The 27,484-nt window shown below is 39.1% G+C and overlaps 3 protein-coding genes across 12 annotated transcripts in view; 1 reads left to right on the forward strand and 2 right to left on the reverse strand.

The window, feature by feature from the left end:
- Positions 1–4,325: 4,325 nt before the first annotated feature.
- Positions 4,326–13,985, reverse strand: LOC121904691 (RNA-binding protein EWS-like). 4 transcript variants are annotated; one of them, XM_042422551.1, is made up of 15 exons: positions 13,913–13,985; positions 13,380–13,416; positions 12,811–12,862; positions 12,318–12,459; positions 11,565–11,760; positions 11,056–11,315; positions 10,780–10,939; positions 7,342–7,376; positions 6,732–6,764; positions 6,489–6,604; positions 6,277–6,406; positions 6,038–6,148; positions 5,425–5,551; positions 4,976–5,332; positions 4,326–4,683 (listed from the first exon to the last, which is right to left on the reverse strand). In XM_042422551.1, the coding sequence occupies exons 1-15, from the start codon at positions 13,926–13,928 to the stop codon at positions 4,647–4,649; spliced, it is 1,809 nt and encodes a 602-aa protein (XP_042278485.1). In that variant the 5' UTR covers positions 13,929–13,985; the 3' UTR covers positions 4,326–4,646. The 4 variants fall into 4 exon arrangements, with proteins under 4 accessions (XP_042278485.1, XP_042278482.1, XP_042278484.1 ...); XM_042422548.1 differs by having other exon boundaries at positions 7,342–7,379; XM_042422550.1 differs by having other exon boundaries at positions 12,318–12,462.
- A 66-nt stretch (positions 13,986–14,051) lies between these two features.
- Positions 14,052–20,263, forward strand: rhbdd3 (rhomboid domain containing 3). 5 transcript variants are annotated; one of them, XM_042422556.1, is made up of 6 exons: positions 14,052–14,137; positions 17,710–17,829; positions 17,941–18,324; positions 19,051–19,177; positions 19,278–19,523; positions 19,682–20,263. In XM_042422556.1, the coding sequence occupies exons 2-6, from the start codon at positions 17,754–17,756 to the stop codon at positions 19,848–19,850; spliced, it is 1,002 nt and encodes a 333-aa protein (XP_042278490.1). In that variant the 5' UTR covers positions 14,052–14,137; positions 17,710–17,753; the 3' UTR covers positions 19,851–20,263. The 5 variants fall into 5 exon arrangements, with proteins under 5 accessions (XP_042278490.1, XP_042278489.1, XP_042278491.1 ...); XM_042422557.1 differs by lacking the exon at positions 14,052–14,137 and adding an exon at positions 17,300–17,634 and having other exon boundaries at positions 17,689–17,829; XM_042422558.1 differs by lacking the exon at positions 14,052–14,137 and adding an exon at positions 17,300–17,634.
- A 1,047-nt stretch (positions 20,264–21,310) lies between these two features.
- Positions 21,311–27,484, reverse strand: part of emid1 (EMI domain containing 1) — a 55,246-nt gene continuing 49,072 nt past the window's right edge. The window contains exons 10-16 of one of the 3 annotated variants that reach the window (XM_042422552.1): positions 25,706–25,795; positions 25,148–25,200; positions 24,942–25,004; positions 24,800–24,844; positions 24,531–24,575; positions 22,365–22,455; positions 21,311–21,452 (exon numbers count right to left, since the gene is read on the reverse strand). In XM_042422552.1, the coding sequence (XP_042278486.1) occupies positions 21,319–21,452; positions 22,365–22,455; positions 24,531–24,575; positions 24,800–24,844; positions 24,942–25,004; positions 25,148–25,200; positions 25,706–25,795 (521 nt within the window). In that variant the 3' untranslated portion in view covers positions 21,311–21,318. Of the gene's footprint in view, positions 21,453–22,364; positions 22,456–22,634; positions 22,720–24,530; positions 24,576–24,799; positions 24,845–24,941; positions 25,005–25,147; positions 25,201–25,705; positions 25,796–27,484 lie in introns of those variants that run through there. The other 2 variants (XM_042422553.1, XM_042422554.1) reach the window with 2 other exon arrangements.

A 27,484-nucleotide genomic window follows, 5' to 3' on the forward strand; every position in this document is an offset into this window, starting at 1 on the left:
TAACCCCATGTTCACCATACAAAGTGAGAAGAAATATAGATATCATGTTCATAAAATAGGATACTAGAGGGCACACAAACAGTAAGCTTTAACCTTTAAGTGTTGAGGTCTGCAGATGTTTTAAAATTAAGTTTGAATTCAAGATGTATTTAAAGGAATTGATTACTGATTGATTGCCTTGTGATATTTCAACTGGTCCTATTTATCACCAGTAATAACTGGTAATCAGTGATGGAAGATGTTTACAGTAGTCAAAAATACTCTGTTAAAAGTAAAAATCTTGCTTTCAAGATTTTACATAAGTAATAAAGTGTTATCAGAAGTAAAAGTACTCCTGGTGCAGAATGAGCCCTGTCAGGGTGTTTCTTAGCATATCATATGTAGTTATTTCACATTATTGCATAATTATTTATGCATTCATGTGATACATATGATACAACGCGCTCGACTCACAATAATAAAGCAGGGTGCTGAATCCTTAAAGTAGTGAAAATGAATAGAAAGGCCAGGGCAGCACACCTAGTTTACTTTTTTAATTGCCACACCCCATTGTCAATTAAAAAAAGTAAACTAGGTGTGCTGCGCTTGCCTTTCTTATTCAATGCTATAGATGGCCCAGGTGGAGCTAATTTTTTCTATATATACTTTGATCTGTTACAATGCTTCATGTTTTATATTATTTATAGTGTTATTTTATGAAGAACCTGAAACTGCAAAATAATACATACAATATACATACAATACAATACAATCCTTATTAAAAACATAGTGGAATATAAGTATAAAGTATCAGCATCAAATGTACCACAAGATTGTACTTAAATACAATACTTGAGTAAATGTACTTTGTTAGTTTCCACCACTGCTGATAATCACATGAAGGATTCCATAAAACCCCCTGACAAAGAGCAGGAAGTGGACAAAATAACAGAAATACTGAGTTTCTTTGTGGCACTGTTGAATTTGAATGTATCTGGTGTTAAAGCTGTTTAGTCCACCCTGTGAGAATATAACAAATATATTTGACAGAATTTCCGTTTCGGTTAACATATAAGCTGGTTTCATAGTCTCAATAATGGAGTCTTTATGGTTTCTCCTAAACAGCCTAAAGTGATAAAAGACCTTTAAAGCTCATGGGGCTGAACTTCTGCTTAGTGCAAGAAATTCCCTTCGAACTGTATAATCTCAAACTAATGATTAAATAATGAGAGGAAGAAGAAACTCTGCTATGTCAGCAAAGTTTTATCAGCTAAAGTGTGTTTTGTAATGAATGCGTGATTAGCGGTTTGTGGGAGGCAGTGCACAAATCAAAGATCTCACACCTGGGAGGACAGGACCTTTAAAAACCCTGAAACAGCAGGAGATCTGGGATTAAATAAGGGGATAGTGAGAGATATACAGGGGATGTAGAGTGTTATCCAGTCTAATCAAACAAGCTGGAAACAGAGCAAATACAAAGTAGCCAATTCAGGAGCACATGATCTACTGTGTGCATGATAGAAAATGGATGTTTGCTACATACTGCACAAGATAACCAGGGCTTCTGCTAGTGCAGTGCAATAAGGGAAATACCTTTAAGAGAGCCTAAAGACAGAGAAGTTTCTAAAAAAAAACCCTGTGTGATGTCAGCGGAAACTACCTAAAATATGCTTTTCTTTTCAAGTGACAAAAATAATACACTATTCTCAGTAAGGTCACGGACTAAAGCTCAGCATAATGGTTGAAACTTGGGTCAAATTTTGGCGCAAGAGACCTGATTTTCAGGTTTTATCAGAATGTAAACATTTAAAAACATGAGGAAACACACTTGAGGGCTTTGAAGACACAGTCTGTGATCAAATTGTAAACAAAATGGTAGCTCCAAAAAGCTGAAGCACATGATCAGAAACTTCAGAAAGTTATTGATTTTTAAAGCTGTGGGAAGTTTGCTTATAACTTTGACCTTTTATTCATGTAGGACTATATTTATATACTCATTGGGTAGCACAAAAATACTTTAAAGGTCAAAACCGTCTAACAGGGGCCTTTAAAAGAAATTTTTTCCAGCATCTCATTTCCCCTTTAACAACCTTCTAAATCGTGGGCTCTCCTCTACTGGAGCGGCTCATGTACTTTCCTTAATGTGTGATTGTTTGAATTTCAGCAGCGCCCACCGCCAAGAAGGAGGGCTTGTTTTCATTTAAAAAAAAAAGAGGGATGTGCCTGTTAAAGAAAGAGAGAAAGAGAAAGAAAGGAAGGGAGGGGGCGGAAGAGAGATAGAGAGGGGGAAAAAAAGGAGAGAGAGAGAGAGAGAGAGAGAGAGAGAGAGAGAGAGAGAGAGAGAGAGAGAGCGAGAGGAGGAAGGTGGGGGTTGATGAGATCATTTTCTGGGCCTGGATGAATCAGCTTCTCTGTCAGTAAAGAGAGAGAGAGAGAGAGAATTCAGCACTCTATTAATCCACATGAGCAACTGGACACAGCAAATGAGAAGCACTCAAGATGTCAGCTGTGACCACGTTTCTCCAAGGGATAATTTAAACGGCCCGAACTTAGAGAAAGAAAAAAAAAGACCCTAACATAGACACGATCACTTTGTCTCATCAATAACAAGATTGCAAGCTGAGACCAGTTCTAATGCACAAAACCGTGAGCTGTTACAAGAGCGCTTCACAAAAAGAAAAAAGTTGTGGAAAAAAACACGTTGGCTTAAACTTGGGTTGCAGCTGTTGTGTTCACATTTGTTGTTTTTTGTTTCAGACTAGTATAGAAACATAGCTGCGGATAGCGTCTGTATTTCTGTCCTAAATTTAGAGATGAATCCTACAAGCAGGATTATAAAGTGGTAACACAACAGTTGTAAGAAAAGTAACTCTTAAGAAGAAAAACATCAAAGAGCTGTAGGATTGGTCTCAACAGCCATATGTTTGACAGATGTTAATAAAATGTGCCGAGGATCGACATCTGCGACTAATAACTCTGCTTAAATCAACTTGATTGCCTTATAGGGGAAAACTGCTAAATGTAACAAACAGAAGTATTGAGACACACACCTACAATGCCATTAAAATGGGAAACCTTGTGCAAAAAAAAAAAAAAAGAAGTAAATGTTTGAGGTATTTGTGATGATGTCAGTGTCAAGATCAGCTCATTGTTTGTTTGGTTAAGATAATTTACAGTTTTATAGCTGCGCTTGGCAGCAGTAAGCCATAGATAGATCAAAAACATCCTCATTTAGCTGTGAGCAAATAAGTTATTGACACTTTTTAATGACTGTTGCTACAACACTAAAGAGTAAAATTACATTAAACCTTTAAAAAGAAAAGGCTTGAAGTCCTGCATGCTGCTGCTGCTTTGTCAGGTCAATCCTTTGTCTTTGTTTTTAAAGGTGAACAAGGACACAGCCTCATTCATAGGAAGCACCAGCCCAGCTAGTATCAGCAGCAGTAGCAGCACAAGTTCCAGTCCAACCTGCGCCACCTACTGGCGAGAAGAAAGCAACAGCAACGGTTCAGACTTGCAGATGTGCTCCATCTACAGACATGAAACATTCAAAAAACAGAAGCACTACTCTGGGTCTGAAAATGGCGTTGTCTAAAATATTAATACTCTTAAGAGGTCTTCAGGATATGTTAACAAAAATACACTTTATTTCTTCGGTTACTCAAAGTTCATATCTTTGTGGAGGAAAATTATAAATCAGAGTGGAGGAATATGGCTTTAGCTAAAGAGCTAAATCACCATCTGTGGTGGAAGTTCCCCAATAACAAAGTCATGTGAACATTCATCACTAGATATAGTATGAACTTTAAAGCACGAGACTGTTATGAAACTGCATCTCCTTTACACAATCTACAATATCACTATTTACTTGTGGTTTTGTTTTCAGGGATTAAAGCAAGAAAAGATTTGAGCTTGAAAAATCATCTAGGAGGAAATGTGTACAATGTGTTGAATTAAGTATTATATGAATATAAAACTGCTCTATACCTGAAAGCAGGCCTGGTGCCTGAGAACTTTAAGCTCTGTTGTTTTGCATGTTAGGAGCTTCACACTGCTTTATCTTATTTTCTTTTATGCCACCCTTGAGTTCCTTTATTTAAAGTTTTTACTTTGATTTTAATTATTACAACTGTAATTAACACATTTCATACAAGAGTAATCTACCAAACATGCATTCAGCAGCAACATGACTATATAAGCCTCCACTGGACACAAACATAATCACAATCATTACTGTGGACTCCCAATTTATTCTTGTGGACACAGTTTGCATTAATTTAATTCGCCATGCTTTTAATGTATGACTTTATTTTGTAAAGTTGAGTAAAGCTCACAACTCAAAAACATCAAATCAGTAAAATTTTATTTCCCAAATTATACAATTGTTATGGGAAAGGGTAGGCAATTATTGTCAACAAATGAAAATATTGCATTATACAATACAATGACAAAACTAATCTGCATATTTAAAAAAGCAATAAAAAAAACATGCACAATACAAGTTGTAGCATAAACATAGGTAAACTAAAGAAAAAATGGAAACACGAGCTGAATGAAACTGCACAGTATGAAAGCAGTTCTATAACCATCGAAATATGGAATCATAAATTAAAAATTGTCATCTTAAAAAACAAATTCCACAAGAGGAACAGTCAAGAAGTACTCCTTCAGTAGGGTCTGTCTCTGCGCTCCTGGCGATGGTCCCTAAAAACACAGCAAACAGAAAAAGTAGTAAATGACATATGACAAGATCTTTTTATCGTCATTGTAGGTGTAGACAAACAACTCTCTAAAATGCAACAAGAGCCGCATCACTACATCCGCACATGCTGTCAACAACATGAATACCGGTATCCATAGCTGTCTGGTGTGCACACCAATATAAACATCAGCAGTTCTGGTCACAGGACTCTTAAATGGGTTTAAATGGAACTAATCAACACACATTCATTACTAATAAAACATTTGGTTGACTAAAGAAGTTTTTAAATCCTACCTCATATCCATCTTGCCACCTGGTGGGCCCATTCCTCTTCCTCCTCTGCCACCCATCCGGTCCATGGGTGGCCCTCCACGCCCGGCCCCTCGGAAGCCACCCCTATCCATTCCACCGCGCCCTCTGAATCCACCGCGATCGCCGCCCCATCCTCCACGGAACCCTCCAGGGCCACCAGGGCCTCCAGCTCCGGCCGGCCCACCACGGTCCATACCTCTGCCTCCACGCATTCCCATTCCTCCTCTGCCTCGGTCACCTCCAGGAGGGAATGGAGGGCCACCGCCCAACCCTTCTGGTTTGGGAGCCTTGCACTGGTTACACTCCATCCTCCAAGCAAAGTTCTGGTTGCCGCAACCCCTGAAAGCAGAGACCATTCAATAAATATTACAAACTAATCTTCAAAACATAAAATGCATACAAGAGACACTCTACTACAAAGTAATACATACGGGTTCGGACACTCCCAGTCCCCAGCTCTCTGCTGCATGTTGCCTCCTGTAGGTCCACCTCTGCCCATACCACGGGGGCCGCCACGTGGGCCAAACCCGCCGCGCTCACCTCCACGGCCCATCATACCTGATAGGAAAAGGAAGCATTTCCCCAATTACAAATTAATCCATAAATCACTGTGTTTCATACTATTTATTTTTTTGCCTCCAGCAACCAAGCTGCAGTCAACTGCCCATGTATCACATTTAATTTGCTCTCCCAGTTGTCATTTGAAGTGAGACACTGAAAAACATATGTACTTGTTAATATTCCAGATACAACTTTTAATGAGCATCCGAAATGTGTACCAACATCTAAAAGGCAAAGTATAAGGGTTCAAAGGGTTGACAGAGTGTAGGATAAACAAGAAGAATGACAATGTCATACGAATCAGTACGAGTCAGTACGGGCTCCATACTTGACACCGTAGCAACTCTGCTTTCACTGTAAAGGCCAAATTTGGGAGATAGGCAGCATTTCTTTCCAATTTAAAACAAACAAAAAAAAAAAAAAACACACAAGACAATAGTTTGAACATGCCCTTAAAAGGTGTAAAATACTGCTGGCATTTACCTCCACGACCCATCATGCCATCTCGCATGGGCATGCCACCTCTCATTCCACCCATCATGGGCTTACGACGTGCCATGGACACCTTCAGCCTTCGGCCCTGGAACTCTTTACCTGTAATTAAAAAAAAAGGCAATATAATAAAACCTCCCACTAACAGATTACACGTCTTAGTTGAATTAATTTACAGAGCTGTTTTTAGATTCTGTTCATGCCTGATGCCCTCAGTCAATGAAACATACCATCAAAATGCTCCACAGCTGCTTTAGCAAAGACAGGCTCCTCATAGGACAGGGTGGCATCTCCTTTAGGCTTCCCCGTGTCCTTGTCAGTGTATATATTGATGGCGGGCTGGCCAAGTCTGCGGTTCATCTTAATACAAGTAAAATGGATTTTTGTTAGACAGTTTCAACAATTTTTCTCTCGCAACAACATGTAAAGGTGATATTCTTACCCTGATTGGGCCAACGTGTTTAAAGAATTCAGCCATCTCCTCCAGGTTGGCCTTTTCAGTCAACCCTGTGATGTAGATTGTGCTGTTCTCAGAGTCGTCCTGCTCCTCAGGGCGTCCTAAAATACACAAGAAAATGAAAACATGTCCAGTAAAAATGCAATCTTTACCAATTCCAAACTAACACTTGAAGAAAAGCATATGAACCATAAATGTCTGGTAAAGAGTTTGTATGACTCTACTCACCCATTTCACGCTCGCCGTCGCTGTTCATGGGTCCTATAGTCCATCCGATGAGGGGAGGAGAAACAGGTTGAGAAAAGTCAGTTTGTGCAACTTAAGTCCAGTGTAAAACACCTGAGGAGTAAGTACTACAAAAGATAATCCAAACACTCCCTTGTACGCTCAGCATTATGCACCTTATGGTACACCACAATTCCCACAAGTGATATATTGAATGGAAAATAAAATACCTCAGACCCCTTGGCAAATAATTGTGTGTCATTTGAAAAGCCTCTAAGACCAGTAAGAAATCCTCCAAAAAAAATAAAAAAAATAAGAAACCAGGAATTCAGCTCATGAGATTTGTTAAAAGCCGTAACGGACACATTTGAGTGGAAATTTGTCATTAACCTGTCAAAAACTCATTGTCAAACCATAAACAGTGACTGAATTATACCAAGTACCCCAGAGAAAATGGTCTCAGGCATTGAAAAAAATTTCCCCAATATTTTCAAATGTGTTCATGTAAATAATTTTTCATACCACAATGTAAAAAACATGAATATTCGAAGCGTATTTGCTCTAAAGTTTAAGGCTTTGAAAGGACTAACCAGTGTAATACTCGTTAACTTACCACCAGGCTTACTGAAGCCACCTCTGTCTCCAGCGCTGCTATGGGAGAATAAATGGAGATATGAAGGCGATTTCCCTTTTACCGCCACTTCCATGGCTCGAGCAAAGTGGCTTGATTGAGGGAGTAATCAAAACATTCTAACTAGCCTAACAGCAACTAAAAACTCCCCAAAATTATAAATATACAATCCAATTTGAGGGGATAAATATATTAACTACAAGTAGTTTCTTTGCTAGCTAATTACAACGTCAGTGACAGTTTTAGACAGTTTTCAGTAGTGGATACAGTTGTGAAGAGGTATTAATGACTAACAGATTTTCACTTCCTTTGAAAAATGTGACAAAACCCAAACATTTGTACACAGGTAGAAAGATTTCAGATGCATTGATGGCATGCAGTTGTTCCCAGAAACAAACTAATGTACTTAACATTAAGTTCTAATAAAAGTTACAGCTGAATCAGATAGTTAAGTGTGAAAATGGACACAATGCATCTGAAATTTCACAAGATGATCAAGTGTTCACATTCACCAGGTAATAAATAAATGTTAAAAAAAACAAAACAATTATACATTCAAGACAAAAAAAACTCCAAAAATAAATGTTTACAGCGTTTACCATGGTCAAGTTAAAATTAAAAAACAAGTTCTTGCTCAATAAATTATGCCCATCATGCTTATAAGCACCACCATCCTCAGTTCTTGAAAAAAGGCAGACCCCCGAATCTTTGTTTAAGCTCCCTCCTGCTGCTTAAGCTGGCGGCTCTGTACTGAGTACAGAAACTTTTTAGAGAAAAGATGGTTTTAAATGGCTCTCACTGTTACCTGTACGGTATAAATGTGACAAAGCATGTTAAAAAAGTGCTCAAAAGAACGTGATCAAACATTTGTATTCCAAACCACAAAACAATCTTAAACATTTCAAAATGACATTATGTGACCCCCCTCCCCCCACCTCCTCCCCAAAAACACAAATATACCTGTGCAATGCTAAAATAAAAATTAAACTATAAAACATACATGCTATATCTGAATTTGTAAATGTTTAAGGCTGTAATCCTATTCAAGTAATTTGTTTTTATGTATTCATGTTTACCACTAGTTTGGTAGCACTTCAGAGTTGCTTATTTAGTGTCCTGTAGTTTGTAAAACTCACTGCAATTTAAAGAAAAGTGTGTTTGTGTGTACGTGTATTTCCTTCACCAAAAACCTGAATAAGTCATGCAGAACCCTATTTTAGGTTTACATTGATGAACCAGAAAAAATGGTTTCAAGAATCATACCTCTTGAAAGGGAGCACTTAAAATAAAAGCTGTTGATTCAGATTTGTAATTTATCTGACCCACAAACTGCTCATTGAAGTTTTGAAAGAAAAGCTCTTTCCCAAAACAAAATCCTAACAATGAAAACTAACCTACCATGTCATCATGATTTATTTTGAGGAGCTCCTCTGTTTGCAGTATTTGGAAAACTGAATTTGTTGACTTAAAGGCATCTTATCAGCTTCTGTTTAACAACAGTGATAACCAATCCAAACCAAAAAATTAAAAATTCAGTCACTGGTCCCCATAATAGCCCTGGTCTTCCTCAGGGTTAACCCTTCAAGCCATTCTAGTCTTGTTCAGGGGAGCTGAATGTGAGTGGGTCTGATTTGAGGTTGGGTCAAACCATTTCCTGCTTCCGAAAAACAGACAATGTTCACCAATGAGGACCAAACTGTTCAACTGCCCAATGTGCACCAAGAGCAAATTTGAGTGACATTTCAATGGACATACATGAGAAGTGTCAAGAACCTGTTCAAGGTCGTTCTAATTTCAGTATCATATTGGAAACAATACAAAATGCATAATAATGCCAGCTTTCACAGGCAGGCTGAGTTTAGACTGGATCACACTACACAAAAATGTATCTACACTAAGAAAAATCCCTTGAGCATTCCTTATATATTTTATATGAACAAATAGTTTGTGTACAAAGTCCTAAAAAGCATGGTATTTTTGCATGTCTTGTAACACCACCAACTATTTTTTTTTAGTTAAGTCCCTTTTATAGGAAAAAACTTCATCAAGGGGAACACACCACAAAATGCTCCCAGTAGATGGGTGAAAAGAGTGGAGGTGTTTAGAAGTTCAGCCTGATGTACATCAAATTTGCTCTTAATGTGTTTTAATGCCACCTTAATTTCTAGTTTTCACTAGTGAATTTATGCTGAGGTGGAAACTGAAACATTGACCACAATTTATCGAAAAACCCATTAAGAGATTAAACAACTTCTATTAGAACAACTGGTGGCATCAGGTGATGAAATTTTATCCTAAAGCTGATTAGAATTTAACGAGTGATTAACATTTTTGGGAACACAAGTAGAAAAATGAGAAATTTGAGGGAAAATAGTTCCTCATTGTCCTTGTAGCCGATACAACATTTTGCTATTACTGAGGTTTTGCTGTACCATCAGTATATTTGACTCTTCCTCATGCCATATATTGCCATTAACAGTGTTGCAAGAACCAACCAAAAACTGAACACACAAGTTCATGTATTTGTAAGTAAAAAGGGGAAAAACCTCATCAAGTGGAAATATATTGACCCAAGTATTCTTCAATTGCACCTGAGTAAGCATGAAGGTGTATTTGTAATACATCAGATTGCATTGCTTGTGTGTACTTAAAAAATCCCTTAAATACCAACTTGGTGTTGTATGGTCTTGTAGGACACACTTTATTTTAGTTAAGGAATCCAGCATCACAATAACTGAGAAATCTGCAGGATTTAAGCAACTTCAGACTGCCCTCTTCTCATGGAAACGATAAATGTCTTACCCTACAGTGAATAGTGCACCACAGTGAGACACTGATTTAAAAAGCTGTTGTTGAGATGGTGAGACAGTGTTTAACCTTCCTCAGGGAAACCCCTTTAATATTGATGTAAGATAAGATATTTTTGCAGTATGATTCTATCACATTCCCACACTACCCTTAATTGTCCACAAATGTTTTTGATATTGACCCAATCAAATTATACACTATGAGATAAGCTGTCCAAACTAAATAATTATGCACAGGTCTCAAAATCCACTTAGATACATTTTTTTTTTAAAAAACCAACCATCTTGCTTACCTTTGGCCAATTCAGTGGCAGGGCTGAGAGAAACTGGATGAGAACAGCTACAACTACTGCTCAAGTTGGCACTTAAACCTTTCAACATGTGCCCACAGTATAGGAGAAAGCCCTTAATTTATCAGCAGTTATTGCTGACAAATCCTGGCCTTGAAACATTAAAAAGATATAAATAAAACTGATTAAATTACTGATACATCACCTTGGATTATTTCAACTATTTTTTTCCATTGAGACTTGCCTCAGCCCTGCCCTGAGTGGCCACAGCACCTGTAGAATCAAAATACAAGTGAGGTTAAGTGGAAGGGAAAGACACTTACCCCATGCCACGGCCCATGCCTCCACGCCCACGGTGCATCATTCCACCTCTGTCAAAACCGTCCCTGCCAGGGCCCCTGTTTTCCCCTCCCCCTGGGTACCTTGAGGACTCAGAGCCAGAGTAACCAGAACCTCCACCCTGGCCATCCTGTCTGTAATTATCTACAAAAGAGTACAATTGCATCAAAAAATATATATATGTACAGTGATATTAAACTGAACTGTATCAATTAAGATTTGAAAACAGGGGTGTATCAAAATTGGAAAGCAAAGCTTACTGTAATGGTTGGACTGGTAACTGGGTGGTCCGCCTTGCTGGCCATACTGGTTGGCTGGGGGCTGCCCATAGGAACCAGCAGTTTGAGGAGGGTAAGCAGGAGGAGCCTGTGGCTGCTGCTGGGTCTGCTGTTGGTACCCACTTTGCTGCTGGCCATAGCTTGCCTGCTGGGCCTGGTAGCCAGGTTGTTGTTGGCCATATGCTGCTGGCTGGGAGTAGCTATTTTGGTTGTAACTAGTCGGTTGGCTGTTAGTATTGTAACTGGTGAAGACAAAGTAGGACACAGGGATTAAAGCAAGAAAAGATTTGTGAGCCTGAAAAGTTGTCCAGGAGGAAATGTGTACGATGTATTGAATTAAGTATTGTATGAATTTAAAACTGTTCTCTGCCTGAAATCAGGCATGGTTCCTGAGAACTTAAAGCCCTTGAGACAGAGCATCAAGCAAAAAGATAAGACAATTATGTTTTTGTGGAATTCACACATTCAATTCCGAGCAGATGGGCACATACCTCTGTGGTGCAGTGGGAGCAGGCTGCTGGCCATAGCCAGGGTAGGCTGACTGGGCAGTGTAACCTGGCTGAGAGCCGTAAGACTGGGAGGCAGCTGGAGCAGCAGCAGCAGGAGTACTGTCATAACCACTGGCTCCATAACCCTGGGCTGACTGGGTGTAGCCATGAGTGGTGGACTGGGCAGCAGGATAGCCAGCTGTAGAAAACACATAAATGGCAAAAAATTATTGAACTATGTGACTAACAATCATAAAACTAAAACTTGAGGACATTTCTGAATTAACTAGAAAACATAATGTGTGGATGCTGCCCATAATACAAATTCTGCCACATCAAATTTGACAAAAACAAACACTATTCTGTTTAAAATTTAGAATGAGGGCAGTGTGTCAACCAGAAATTATGTTAATCGATTAATTGTTTGTCAACTGGCTTCTTTAGTCTTTTATTATACTAAACATTATATCTTTGGGTTGTGGACTATTGGTTGGGACAAAACAAGATATCTTAGGTTGCATCTTTGGCTTTAGGAACGGTAATTGACATTTTAAAGACCGAATGACTAATTGAGAAAATAACTGACTGATTAATCGATAATGAAAATAATCGTTAGTTGCAGCCCCAGTTTGTTTAAAACTAATACCACTTTGTCCCCAACTTTCAGCCAAATTTTGTTCTGTCCAATCCAGCCCATCGTATGTAGTTCCTAGCAGAATCACATCGTGAGTCAAATGTCCCATTCAAATTACTGACCTTGTGCTGGTTGACCATACGAGGACCCATACTGTTGCTGCTGCTGCTGAGTGTAGCCTCCAGCTGCAGGTGTTGTCTGAGTGTAACTGCTGTCAGCAGCAGCGGGTTGGGCATATGATCCATAACTCTGTTGGCTATAACCCTGCTGAAATAAAAGATCATACATTTTAACCGCTGGGCAGAGAATCAACTTCACATTAAGACTGAATTTTTAATAATTGCACCTTTAATAAGATGCAGCATTGCAAGATTTCCTATAGTGTGCTACCATATATGTGCTCCTACTCCTAGTTTACTGACCTTAATTGTTGCCAGTAAAGTGTGCTTTGATTTATGTGCACATTAGTGATAACGATTCAAAGAGTTAAAAAGTACATGTGTAAATTAAAATAAAGTTAGTTTTTAAAAATAATCTGCAGATGAAATGGCAACTATCAGAATCTTAATAAATCATTAGTCACACACAAACAACTAAATCACTATTAAACCTCACCTGGGCAGACTGTCCATAACTTTGTGAGGGCTGGGCAGCATATGAAGCATACCTGAAAAAAACAAAACAAAAACAAAGTTTTAGCTTCAGAAAATATTAGATCCCCTAGGACCTGGGCATATTATGCACTCTTGGTTTACTAATGGTGTATATCCGGATCAGGTTTACAGTGATTAATAATTTTAAAGCTAATAAGACTCTTGCAAGTCCACTTCAATATATGGCACATATGACACAAATTGAAATCGACTAGATTTGTTTTGAAGAATCACTTCTAAATTTAGACAGCCCCGTTTCGCCAACCCACTCAATCAGTAGGCTACTTGATTTTCTGTTATCAGTAGCAATATAAAAAATAGGTCATTATGGGATTCAATGCTTTAAAGCCTTTCAATCAGGTTTATTGCCACGTGGGTTTGCAACGGATTTGCCTTGGTGTTGTGGTGCATAATAGTCAAAGACAGAAAGAAATGTACAATAAAAAAGTAGGTCAAATATATCCTTAGTGAGCGGAGCACACTAACAAACAATAGGTCGCATTCAGTCACTTGAATGAGTTGAACTCTTACCCCTGCTGGGCACTGGATTGGTTGTAGGAGCTGTAATCTGTTAAAGCAAAAAATAAAACGTTAGTTAAACAGTCGAGCAAAACAAGTGTTTGCGCGCGAGCCGCTTTGCTAATGTTAGCAGCCGTTAGCAACACGTTACACAGACTCGTCGTCGGGTCGTCATTCATCCACATTCAGCCAACGTACACTCTCCATTCATGGCGATGCTTCAAAACCAGCAAAGAATCATCGACACATGCGTTCGCAAAAACAACAACTACTACTGAGCTTCTAAATGATATGTATTATTGACCTCAGCATGCAATTATGGAAAAAACCCCATTCGATAAAAAACACCGCAGCTAACAAGCCTAGCTTTAGGCCCTGAGCCTTGCGCTAACTACTCAACGATATTCGACTGAATACAGACTGAAAACAATGATTTTGCGGTCGTAATCTCGTTAAAATTAATCTGCTCATTTCATTTTTAACAATTAAATAAAACCTTTCTTTCAAAATCAGTAGAAGAATAGTAAACACAAATTTGTACTCACCCGGAGCCGACGCCATTTTAGTGTGCCTGTGCAGGACGACTGGACAGAACTGGCTGGCGAAGAGACGGACTTAACTACGCAGGAGCCATGAAATATCGCGAGATTTACAACTCCTTTATCAGTATAATCGGTAAAAGAGGTTAAACTTATATTTGTTGTATAACAATGCTTCACACATTTTATCCAACAAATCATCATTTGCAGAAACTCAAGGAAGACATTGATGTAAGTTGTACCTTTTGTTGGGAGGTCAGAGAAACGCTGCTACATTTATTTTGGTCTTTGATTAATGCTGATCATGTCTACTCTCACCTTACATAGCTTTGGAAAAATGTATTGTTTGGATTCACTGAATAAGACAGGAATCGCTGTTAGTTATATTTCATTAATTTGTTTACTATTTTGACAAAAATTTTATATTCACAAATCCAAATTTGTAGCGAAAGCCAAACTTTTCAGAGTTGACTTTCCATACCTAACAATACATCTCTTCAATATGTGAATGTACAACCAAAAAAGCTGTTAAAACGTAAACCACTGTAAGCTTTATAAGATATTTATTTATTTATTTATTTACTACCTTTAGTCCCCCTGGCCTGTTTGTGATTGTAGATTCAACTTGTACACACACACTGCTGTAAACTTGTTGTATATTTGTTTCACTAAAGTTTTGTTGTTGTTGTTTTTTTAAGAAAAAGTTGAGGTATATATGATCTTATTAAACCTACAGCAACTGGGAATAGATGTTCATTTCTGATGGAAACCGGCACATGTTGGAATAGAAAGAAAATGAGGTTGCAGATAAATTTGCTAAAAGTGCACTAAACAAAAATGATAATGATATTTTAGAAATTTGTTTTGGGAGATCAGTAGAAAAATCACTAATTCATCACAATAATGACACTAAGGTAACAATAGGCCTACAAAATGTTTTACCTTTGCTGCTATTTTAAGGCTTTTATATGTTTGAGTACTTGTGTGTATTTATATAATTCCATTATTTTAAGCTTCTGAAGCTTCTTTCTTAATATATTTGCTAAGTATATTTTTGATAATATTATATTTTTAGTGGTTCAGTTTGTGTAAATCGTTTATTCTGCAAGAGTACTGTTTTTGGTCTGGGAGAAACGGAATTTCATTTCAGTTTATGTGAGAACTGAAAAATGACAATAAAGAAATCTTGAATCTTGAAAATTCAAAAGTCTGTCAGAGTGAGAAGTAATAAAGGTAAATGTAGGAAAGAAGATGTCATTTTTCTAGGCTCAGATCAGGACATACAGGACTCAATGCTACATCATGATAAAGACAGTGTCAGATAAATGTGAGACTTGTAACTGCAAGGAAACTGTTGAGCATGTGCTGATAGATTGTGGGAAGTTCAGTGTAGAGAGAGAAAGACTGAAGAGCGGGTGATGGTTATGGGAGGGGAGTGGAGCATAAAAAGGTCTGTTCGAGACAGGGGACAAACAATCACAGGTTCAAAGGGCTTTATATAAATACTTAAGGGAAAAGCTTTAATATCCAGAGTATAACTTCTTTATGAAGTCCTGATGGCAGCATTTAACGTTTGTTTGTAGTCCGCCAGTAAAACCAAAGAAGATTTGAATAGTGACCGTGTTTCAGGATTAATATAGGCTTACACATATAAACATAGGCTACATGTCATTTCAAAAGCGCACAACCAACTTACAAGCTCTAATAACTTCAGTAAGATTAAATGAAATAGAAACTATAAAAGCATGTTCTGATGTGCCCAGAAAGAGAAGACCATGATAAGCTGCTGAGCTCAATATGAGGATGAAATAACTGTACAGAAGGAGAGAAGATGGTAATTATTGTCACTGAAGAAAGTAAAATATAACACAAAATCCCCCAGAAGGTTTGCATACAGCAGAAATGGAAAGTAATTACATTTTCCCCAAGATTTCTACTGAATACACATTTCAGTAACTTGCATTATAGCTGAATACTTTACTTCCTATGCTACTTGTACTCTATAACATTTACACTGCAGAATTAATATTGTTACCATAAAAAATTAAAATAAAACAGTAATATTGTAAGACACAATTACAGTAAACCTACTGTAGATGGGTAATTGCTGTAACTCAATGCAACAATGTTGCCAGTAACACATTACTTGAGTATTTCTATTCTATGCTACTTAAAGGACCAGTGTGTAGGATTAAGTGGTATCTAGCGATGAGGTTGCAGAATGCAACTCCTCGCCTCAACCTCCCTTTAAAGCTTGTAGGAGAACCTATGGTGGCCTCGAAATTTGCAAAAAACACAAAAGGCCCTCTCTAGAGCCAGTGTTTGGTTTGTCTGTTCTGGGCTACTGTAGAAACATGGCAATGCAACAAATTATATTCCATTTCTGCCAAGTCTGCTCTGATATAGATGTCATTAAACACTACACACTGCACCTATAATGCTTCTACTCCACTACATTTCAGAGGGAAATGCACCCACATTAATTTGACAGCTAGCTACAGATTACTTTTCATGCTGACATAAAAATCCCTATGGCAGAGTATAAAATACAATACATTTGTAAAAGATTAAACAACACATTTCAGATGTCTGTGAGGTATTAGCAGTTTCACCAAAGAGTGATTTCCCCTCTAAACTTCCCAGATGGTTTCATTTAAATAACTGTCTAATGCTCAAATATTTCACTAAAAAGCAAGAGTCCAAGAATTGAATACACATGTGTGTAGCAGAACATTTTCCTCTCAGACAAATAAATATAAATCAGTAAATAATACTTTACTGAGTTTTATAATTGAATTTAAAACAGGGAAATGCAATTTAAACAGTATCATTTCATAGTGCATTCACTTTTATTCAAAATTACACGTTTTGGGTGCTTTTCTTCAGCTTCAGCTTCAGCAGGATTTGTGACATCACAAATAGTTTGGAGCTAATCGTGGTCCAGTATGCAATTTACACAAGTGTGATGTGAACTTGAAGCCTCCAGCTCCCATACACTGAAAATTTACTTATTAGTGAAGTAGGAGACATCTTGTGTCCAGCAGTTTAACTTCTAAAAAGAAAAATATCTGCATGTTTATAGATTCTGGATTTTTTAATGGGGGAGAAGGAGTAAATACCATTTGAAGGATTTTAACAAGATAATTGAGTATTATATATACTATTTTATAGTATATATAATACTCAATATTTATTTTATAATATTTATATAGATGTATATATTTTATATACATCTTAAAATATGTCTGGAGGGATCTTTAAGGAATTAAAGACATTTTTAACGTCTACATAAAAAGTTTGCTATTTTTGGCTTATTCTTGTCTTCTGTGAATGTGGACCTATCCATGAAGGCACAGAAGAAACCTGCCATCAGTATGTCCTGTAGGTGGCGGTAACGCACTTTTTACGCTGAGTTGCCAAATAACAATAAAAGAAGAAGACGACGTGCCGTAATGCGGAAGTGAGTGTCAATTTAGCCAAATATTTAGCACAAACGAGTGCAAACTATTCCATGTCTGTGGCAGACAGCATTTCACAAGTTATAGATAGGGGAGGATTCTGCAGCAAGTGTGGATTTACAAAGTTATTAAAGCCTCCAGCTCCCACTATGTGAAATATATTGGGTTATTGGCTAAATATCTATACCTCTGTTTACTCTTGCAAGCCCTTGTGCTTGTTATGAGCACCAACAGATGCTTGTTTACCAGAACTATGCAACAAAAAGACCAGTAAGTGAGGAAACTACAGCTGAATTTAAATGATGCTTGATCGTATATTGTCAGTATGGTTTTGGTTTGGATCAGATCGCCCTGGATTCTTTCTGGGAACATCTTTATTGGCAACACTGATGCTGCTGATGTATGCTGGGGGGATTCCAGCAAGTCTCAGCTTAGGTCCAGGTGGAGACTTCCCAAGGTTCAGAGGTAACTGCTCTCATACTAGCATGTTTTAGGGATAGTTACAAGCATTACTGAAATCTTAGTGTAGGTAAAAGCAAAGCAAATAACACTTTTTTCTCTCTTTTTATTCCTCAGATGTGTTCCTGTATGCTTTCAGTCATGATGAGCTGCCTGCTCTGCTGGTCAGTGTTGCTCTCCTGCTGTTGGTTGGACCATGTCAGGAACGCCGCTGGGGAACAGTCGCCTTCCTCGCCCTCTCCATCCTGACAATGACCATATTACCTCTTATTTACACCCTGGTTCTCTTTGTCTTTGGAGGTGAGGCAAGTCGGATCTGTGGTTACTCAGCCATCCAGCTGGCTCTGTTTACAGCCCAGTGTCGTCAGGTGACTCAGAGGAGGCTGCTGAGGTGTTTGCCAGTCTGGTTTCTCCCCTGGCTTCTTCTGCTGCTTGGTCTGGTGCTGCTCCCTGGGACACCTGCCCTGCTTCACTTCTGTGCAATATGCATCGGTCATAACTGTATCCTTTCCTTTTCATAGTCATTTTGATGCTTGTGCCTATGTATGCTCCAATAAACATTGTATATATTGGGTTTTTTAGAGGCACAGTTAAGTTTTACTTTGGAACATGTGATTGTTTATTCCCTCCCTTAGTTCCGATGGATGCCCTAAAGACCCTACACACCCCTGGTATATCCACAGAGGTGTTTTCACTTATTTGGATTGATTAGACCTCCTCTCAGGACTCTTTACAGACTGTGCTTGATTGACATCTGTCTCACTTTCCTGTTAGTTCTGTTAAACTTGGAGGCTTGGGACACCTTCATCATTCCTGCTAGTACATAAAGATTGGTGACATCATGTAATTCCCAGCATAAATGCCCGACTTCAATTTAAGGAGAGGTCAAATTAGTCACAGTACTTGAAAGCATTTGCATGGGTGTGCAGGGCCTTTAAATGACAATTGATAACAAATATATAATTCGTATTTGCTTCAAGTTTGCCCCTCAGTGTTTTTTTTTTTCTGTATTGGAATTGGCCAAAAACTTTCCTTATTGCCATTAATTCCTGGCCACTAATATATGTATCTTTTGTTTCAGGCCTGATTAATTTAGGAAAAATCAGTGCATTTAAAATTGAGTTCTCTAGATGACCCATAATAGGTGTGTGGTTTGTTGCAGAGGGTTTTCACAATGGTGCATGCTCTCTCTAGTCTTTTTTTTATGATACTTAATACACCTCTCAGATCATCAGTCCTTCATTGGGATGTTACAGGAGCTGGAGGAAGCCAGTGTCTTGAATTTAATTCCTGATTCAGCATATGTTCCCACTTCAGCCAGGTTCAGATTGCCCACGTACACTACCTCACAGAGGTATGATTCATCTCATTCACATCAGTTGTCTCTGAGTATTCACCACCTGCATTCATGATTAAAGCAGATTTGATCATTTTAACTTTATCTGTTACCACAGATCTTCTCAGATGGTGCCTGTAGATCAGGCAGCTCCACCTCTCATGAGGGGTCCCTCAGTTTTGAACCACCACCCATGGGTGGAGCCAGTGCCTGCCTGGGTAATGCAACAGTCTGCTGCGTTGTCTGAAGCAGAGGTGTTGGAGGAACAGATGCTACGGGCTGGGATACTCGCCTCCTTACAGGATGCACCTGAGGACATTGATGCAAAAGTAGAAGTGCCCAAATCATCAGTTTCCTCTCTACGGTTAGTATTTATTCTGATGACTTTTTCTATTGTAAAGCATATTCTGTGAATGGATGTTTTTTTAAGACAAAACTCCTCACATTATTTCCCACATACAGTTGCCTCTATGTGATTTCAAATAATAACTTTACCAAAAGACCAATGTTGTTTCCTTTCAGACTCCAGCAGCTCGAGAAGATGGGCTTCGCCACAGAGAAAGCTGTAGTGGCATTAGCAGCCTCAAAACAGCTAGATGGCGCCATCTCCCTGCTCATTGATGACAGCGTTGGAGAACAGGCTGTGGTGACATCGAAGGGGAAGAACCCCATGCCACCAGAGAGCACATAGGAAACCTCGCACTCCTGGACTAAGCCTGAATTACTGTTTGCCCTTGTGCAGTGAACTGAACTTATGCTTGGATTTTGCTGAGCTTTAACATTAGATTTTCCCTGTGGGCTACTTGTAGAAGTATTGTTAATGATGAGAGGAAGTGCAGCGAAAGACTTGAGTTCTTCTTCCTCAACTGTGAGTTTACTCAAATGAAGATGCAAACTTGATTGCTTGGGAGACATGTGATGAATACAGTTGGGACACAAATAAGGCCGGGTCATGTTTTAAAAAAACAATGAACATCATTTTATTACATCAATCATCTAGACAGGATTATCTTAACACAATAACACATTTGCATGAAAAAAAGTTCAAAATATGAAATGGTTACACAACAGCATACAAAATAAACTACAATTGATCATTTTAAATAGTTTCACAATAAGTTTTATATAAGATGAAAAAACAAGTGTCAAGTCTTTTCATCAGGACAGTTTATAAGCAGTCTAACTTTACCGACACAAGAGTGGTAAAATATGTTCAAGTTCCATTAACAGTTTTGTTATTTCCACCGTGTTTGTGTGTGTGTGTGTGTGTGTGTTTGTGTATGTTAAAGATCTTAAAATGGACAGACAGAGTTTGCAGAGTTGTTTTCATTTCAACATGCTTTAAATCATTTGAAGTGTTTTGAAAATTCAACATTATTTGACTGTTTCAGCTGATGCGCAACCAAACCCAAATGCAAATCTGTGTTTGTATATTAAATCACTTTATCAGTGTGTATTTTAACAGGAAAAACACTGACACCAGAAACAATTCACTGTTAGCAACACATATCTCAGTTAGAGTAGAGATGACTTCATCTTTTTAGTGCACTACATAACATTGAGTTAAACAATATGATAGAAGTATAACAAAATTAATACTAGAAGAAGAGGTTTGTTTGTGTAATTGTGTCCTGCAAACTGTACATGCTCAATATGCTTAAATAATGAAATCTCTTCAGGTTGCAGTTACACTGTGAAAGCAATACAAACTTAAATCCAGTCTCTTTTCTCTCACATCTGATTCCTCCTTTAATTGATTACTCTAAATGACCCTTATTGTCCAGAACTGTTTGTAGCTTGAGGAGCACCACAGAAGATTCAGATTTTCCTTTTATCAAACATGAACATCTTTATTCTGAGGCCTTAGTTCTGTAGCCAAAGAAATGAGACACAGAGGGAGCTGCTGGGTGTATTAGGTAGAGATAAGTGTTTGGTTATGGCGATGGGTGGGTGGGTGGGGGTCAAACTAGTTCCCAGGTTCCCGAAGGAGGAAAGCATTGTGGAGTATCAGTGGAGTTTCCCTGAGGTGTCCCCCAACCTAAATCTGACAGTAAAGCCCACAGAGGGGTATCAGATAAGGTCTAAATCTGTTGAGTGCCGATGAGACCTACAGGAGGGGGAGTCAACCCAGCCTGTGATCCTCAGGGTGAGCGGGGGGGCTACTTCCCTCGAACCTTGGTGTCGGAGGACAGAGGAGAAGCAAGTCGATATGGAAGCACACCTGCTCGCTTATCTCTGTAGAAACTAGGGGAGGCTGTGCCAAACGGTCCATCCCCAGACCCTAGATCAGGCTCTGTTGAAGAAAGACAGCAGTTGTAACGGGGCTTCCCTGTCTGTGTGCACTCTGCAGTGTGTGTGCACTCTGTAGTCCTAATCCAAGTCTACTCTGATGTGGCTGTGTACTGGAGGTATCATGAGTGGGTTCTTATTTTAACTGGACACCAGTTGCCCAGTTTTATATTCAAATTATTTATCAACTAACTAGTAAAGATGCTCAAGGGATTTATGAAATGCTTTGCTTGATGCTGTTGTAAAGGGAGTGTGTCTGGCTAGTAGGGCTGCAACTGACAGTTACTTTCATCATCAATGATTTTTTTCAATAATTTATTTCTATTTTAGTCTATAAAAAATCATAAAAAAGTGAAAAATTACATCACAATTTCCCACAGCTCAAGGTGATGTTCTTAAGTTGGATGTTTTGTTTGACCAACAGACCCAAACCAAAAGATAATCAATTTACAATAATACAAAGCAGAGAAAAACTGCTAATTTTTAGCATTTTTGCTTGATAACTGTCTTGCACAATGTCCATTCGAAATTGTGCTTTTTAAAAATTTTCTGTCAATCATCTAATCAATGAATTGACTAATTGTTGCAGCACTACTGACTAGACTAACACACTTAACATCCATTGGTACACATTAACCCATAAAGCAGGTTATTATCATGCACAAGATTAAAGTAATATCTGCGCTGGCGTCATGGCATTGAAACAATCAAAACAACTCATACATAAAGATATATTTCTACAAAACATCTACTTTTCATTGACTAGATCAACATTCAGCAGTTCGGTAAAACATGGTAATCAGAAATTTTATGCCTCTAATACTCGATCGACACTTTCTATGTTGTGTCAGAAAGGGTCAGTGTGGCTATCTGCGGAGGGCCGGCAGAGCTGTGGGTGAGGATGTCTCAGCGTTACCTGGCCAGATGATAGCCTCCAGCAGCGTCACCCTGCGAGCCAGAAGCTCAAGGTCTGCCTGCAAGTCGTGGAACATCTGCAAGCTAACGTCCTATCAGAGAGCAGTGACAGGGGGGACTGTGTGAGGGGGGGTGGAAACACCAGCCCGAGTCCTGGGGCTGCTCGCGACTGTTCCCACTCCCTGTCCTAGGAGTGAGGTGCGGTGGGAGTTTGAGCCCCCCACCATTGACCCCTGCCTAAAGCTGACCCTGCCTCAGGCCTCCTACTCACCATGAATACCGATCATAGTCTCAAGGATTAAAACCCTCTCGGCTAAGATCTTCAGCGCCTCTCTGATCTGATGTATTCCGTCCCCCTGTGAAGATAGATACAGCCGTCAAGGTAAGGAGCACAAGCCAAAGAACTGCTCGCCAAGATGCAAGTCATGTTTTTCTCAATACAGTTCAGCAGTTAGAAGGTTAAAACAGTCCACATATCTGCCCAGCACTCTGACATTTATCTGTTTCCTGTGTTTCTTTGTATCTCCCTCATTCTCTGGCCATGCTGCTACATGAAGTCAGTCTCTGCCATGCTGGGCTGGCCAACATCAGCATGCACATTACAGACCAGCCTCATGTTGGTGACATAACACAGCTGGATTTCACACTTCCAGGATTTAGATTTGACCATGCCATCTGCATTCAGCCAGGCAAATATTTTCAGCACAACAGCTTTTTTTTTTTTTTTTTTAAATAATTGCTGTGGCCACAAGTTACCCATCATTATCTGACAGAGTGAAGCCAATCTCAAATCTTTATAGCCATCTTTTTCTTTTGTTTAAAGACAAGGCAATGGCTTCATGAGTCAATGTCTTCACAAATAAAAAATAACAAAAGTAGATTAACAAGACAAGTTATGCAGACAGAGACAGCTGAAAGCATCACCATCCAAAAAAGAAGGCATGCAAAGAAGAGCTTTTGGTGCCCAGGTGAGTGATTCCCACTATGAAATGCTCTGATTAGTAAGACAAACCAAGGACATACTTAATGTTTGAAGAAAAAAGGCAAAGTATAACTCAGTCATACAATAATGAATGCCAATATTGGATTTACCTTGCCTTATTTCTGTTATTTTACTCATTAGAAACATTTTGTAGTTAATTTAGACATCCAGAAAAGAAGTCTTTTGCAGTGCAGTCCTTAAAAGATGATGTCATGCAAGGTTGCATTGTGGGATAAAAGAGGATAGCTGTATCCACTCCACTCACATCAGAGCACAACACCTCTAAACCCAACAGGACCCGCCACTGACACATATGGAGTGATTTGGCATATACATTTCACACATTTTCTATCTCAATGGAACATTTTCAGTCAAACAGCAGAGAGTTGAATTTGAATAAAATAATGATTAATTTTCCACTAAAATGATTTCAGAACATTCTGCCTTCTTTCATTCAGTCAGTGCTGGTGCATGGCGTTGCTATAGGATTGACATTGTTCATTTTATTTGTATATTTACATGTATATGCCAAAGTCAGGTGCTGAAAAGGTGACTGTGAAAGGTAGCCATGGGGACAGTAGCTTGCAGAGGGAGTCAGACAGCTTTAGGGTCAAGAGGACAGTGTCGCGACAGGGGACAGCAGTCCAGAGCACACCCCAAGGACCAACAAAACAAAAACACATTAACAGCAAAGGATTTCACAAACAAAATCATACAGATCACCAGCTGAAATCATATATACTTCAACACAAACAACAATGTAAAACAGACACTTTGACCGTCAACAGGTAAGGAAGTATGGACTTGAGAGTACGAGATAAACAGATGAGGCTGAACACCATTTTGGGGTCAATCATAAACATGGTGATTGTAAAAAAGATCATAACCATAACCTGAGATGTAGGTCATGGTTAGACTTAATTTAGGTCACGGAATAAATTCATTGCATTGCAAAGGGAACACGTGATGACATAAATAAAAATATCTTACATTTAGATTGCTCTTGTAAAATGAGAAAGAGGTAAAAGAAAAGTTAAGGATTAGACAGACACAGAGAAAACATTCAATGCTCAACAAAGGAATCTTAAGACATTTTTAAAGTCTTCTAAATAAAAGCCAAATCTTCCTGTCTTAGGCCCTGTGTCACCATGTGTGACTGTGCACTACCACTGACTACTCTCTTACCGGCAAGCCCTTCTCTCCTGGTTCTCCCTTGGGACCCGGTGCTCCCTGTGAAGAAATTTTAGCAGAAAAATGGAGTCTGACTTCAAGATATACATGAAAGTTGTGCAGCAGTTTACTTTGATAGAAAGAGCTGTTCAGTGTGGCTTGTGGTGCTGCTGGTTAGTGTAGTTTACAGTAATATAACCAGCTATGACATATGTTGATGTTTCCCCCATTCACTCGTTTACTCAGGTCATAATCCTCAAGGCAGCAGGGTGGAGGTGGCTTACCGGCTCGCCTCTGAAGCCCCTCTCTCCTGGGTAACCTAAAGGACCCTGAAAAATCAAAGGCATGTTACAGAGAGTTTTGGTCAAGGATGTAGAGTCAAGTGAAGAAAACCTACTGAATATTTTCAAGCCCTATGTGACTCACTCTCTCCCCGCGTTCTCCTTTGGGCCCCATAGGGCCCTGCACTCCAAGAGATCCAGGTTTCCCCTGTGTCCAGTCAGAGGGGAAATTCAAAATGATAAAGATACATTTGTACAGCAACAAATCTGACAGTGCCAAATACAAGTTATATCTCTTTCTATCATCTACTTTTCTACTGCAGTGTACCACTATGCTGCAAACAAGCTTACATTCTGTCCTTGTGGGCCGGGAGGTCCTACTGGGCCTTTGGGACCTGGGGGACCTGTGGATTAGATAGAAGAATTCATATTAGCACCAAACACCTTGACCTTCAAGGAAGAGGTGGTGCTTGTTTTTAACCATATTCTGCCTGATGAAGAGCACCATGTGTCATATGCACAGTATACTGTAGGTGTTTTTGAATTTCAGTTTAAGTTTAGTTTAAGAGTAGTTTTCAGTGTATGGACTCAACTTTGAGAGACATATAGTTGGCAAAATGAAACTGAGGCAAATTAGAGATCAAATGAATTGTGATTGGGAAAGTTAGGTGAAATTTATATTACTTATAAGTGAGTTTGGGGAAAAATGTATACAGTAGACAGCCAGTATTAGATGATATATAGTATTTATGTGTAATGTGTGTGGGTAAAACTGTTTGATATATTGGTCAAAATACAGCTAAAATATAGATATATTCGCATTTAGGGACATAGAGTGTCACAAACACAACACAAACATCTTCTGTCCAGTTAGGGACAAACACAATATGGACAGAGACAAACACTCACCAACAGGCCCAGGGGGACCCTCAGGTCCTGGAACAGGTACCCCTCGAGAGTCATGGAAAGTGTTGGTGAAGAAGGGGTCCTTTCCACGATCTGGAGTTAAAATGAAATGCAGCTGTGTTTAAGGAGGTGGTTTAAGGAGGCGCAGAAGCTGTTCTCCTTGCTAAGGAAAGTATAATAAATCATGAACAAAGCCATAAACAGATACTAACATAGCCTCTCTCTCCCTGTGTTACTTTATCAATGACCTTATTATTATCTTGCCTTTCAGAAAATCACAGAGAGTAAACCTGGTTGTAGTTTAGGGTTTCAATGATCCCTTTCAAAGACCGTTGACCCAAAAAAATTCCTGTTCTAATCTCTTTTGTCTTTTTGTACTGCAGGCAGTTGTTTATATAAACTTGAGGTTAGGATTGGTTTTTGTAGGTTAATCTAAAGATTGAGGCAGCGTTTGTAAGTGGCAGAGAAGTCTCTTTTAATGACATTACATTGACCTACAGGGGGCAGTGTTTTCCAACAAATACTCAGACTTCACCTAATGACTTCAGCAGGGTAGTAAACTACACTAAAATGTGTACAAAAGCACAGTCAGCAGTAGATCAGTGATTCACCTTCATTAAAAAGTTACATAATATTGCGCAAAAGAACTTTCCATATCCACTGCATAAAAAAACTGAAAGGACAACTACGGTAAATGAGTCTACAGAGGAAGGACAAGAGGAAGAGGGTGGTGAATGTGTGAGTGATAGAGGAAGCACGCAGTCATTGGGTCATTTTGTACTGACAGGAAACACGGATTTCAATCCCAGCATTGGACTTCAGTAGGTACAGACAGAGAGGAGGAGGAGGAGGAGGAGGAGGAGGAGGAGGAGGAGGAGGAGGAAGGCTGACAGCCAGAAACATCCTCCAGCTGCCAGATCGTTGCACACCACTAACAGATCAGGAGATGAGGTGACATCCAAACCAGGGACCGCTCTTGCTATGTCTGACTCGATCTTTACACTCACTTTTCATTTCCTACTGAGAAGGCACTGGGATCTGTGGCTTAACGTGACATGAAATCATGCGGGAGCACTGAAACAGATTTTTAAACTACCAAGCTTCCAAGCGAACAGTCCTCCTCTCCACTACTTAACGTTCTGGCTACTAGTTTAGGCATCACTCCTGTTCTGCAGAAGGGAATTCCAACCTCCTGATGCAGATGTAAAAGCCAAATAAACCAGTGTTTTCAAAAGGAAGGTCAGTACAGAACCCCCAACCCTTACGTTCCCTACTGTTACTTTGATGTGAAAGAAATGACTAACAGTCTCAGAAATCATCATGCCAACCTCAACACACCCACAGCTTTCCCTGCACAGGAACCTAAAGCTTACAAAACTGCGTGCTGCATACTTGGTTTTACCACTGAATCCACATATAAAAATTGCCGACGTATTGACCTTGAAAGAGCCAGTACGGGCCCCCGTCTGTCTCTCACACTCAGCTGTCTCAGCGGCCTACATCTGGAAGTTGTTGAGTGACATCAGTGGTGGACAGGTTCTCATCCCAGCATGTGAAGTCTGTGTCAATCTCAGGCTGTCTGTACCTTCAGTCTATAGTCTTTGATTCTGTTCTAAGTCCTGGCAGACAACGAGGAGCAAGTAGCAGTTAAAGGATTACTGTCATCCTGTCTGTTTCTCATTCTCTTAGTTTCTTTTGTTCATCATTTATCCTAAAACTTTCTAAAGCTTCCATGCAGCAGGAAAGAACATTATCTGTGAGGCTGCTAAAGACACAAGAATA

Source organism: Thunnus maccoyii, chromosome 9, assembly GCF_910596095.1.
Source record: "Thunnus maccoyii chromosome 9, fThuMac1.1, whole genome shotgun sequence".
NCBI lineage: Eukaryota > Metazoa > Chordata > Actinopteri > Scombriformes > Scombridae > Thunnus > Thunnus maccoyii.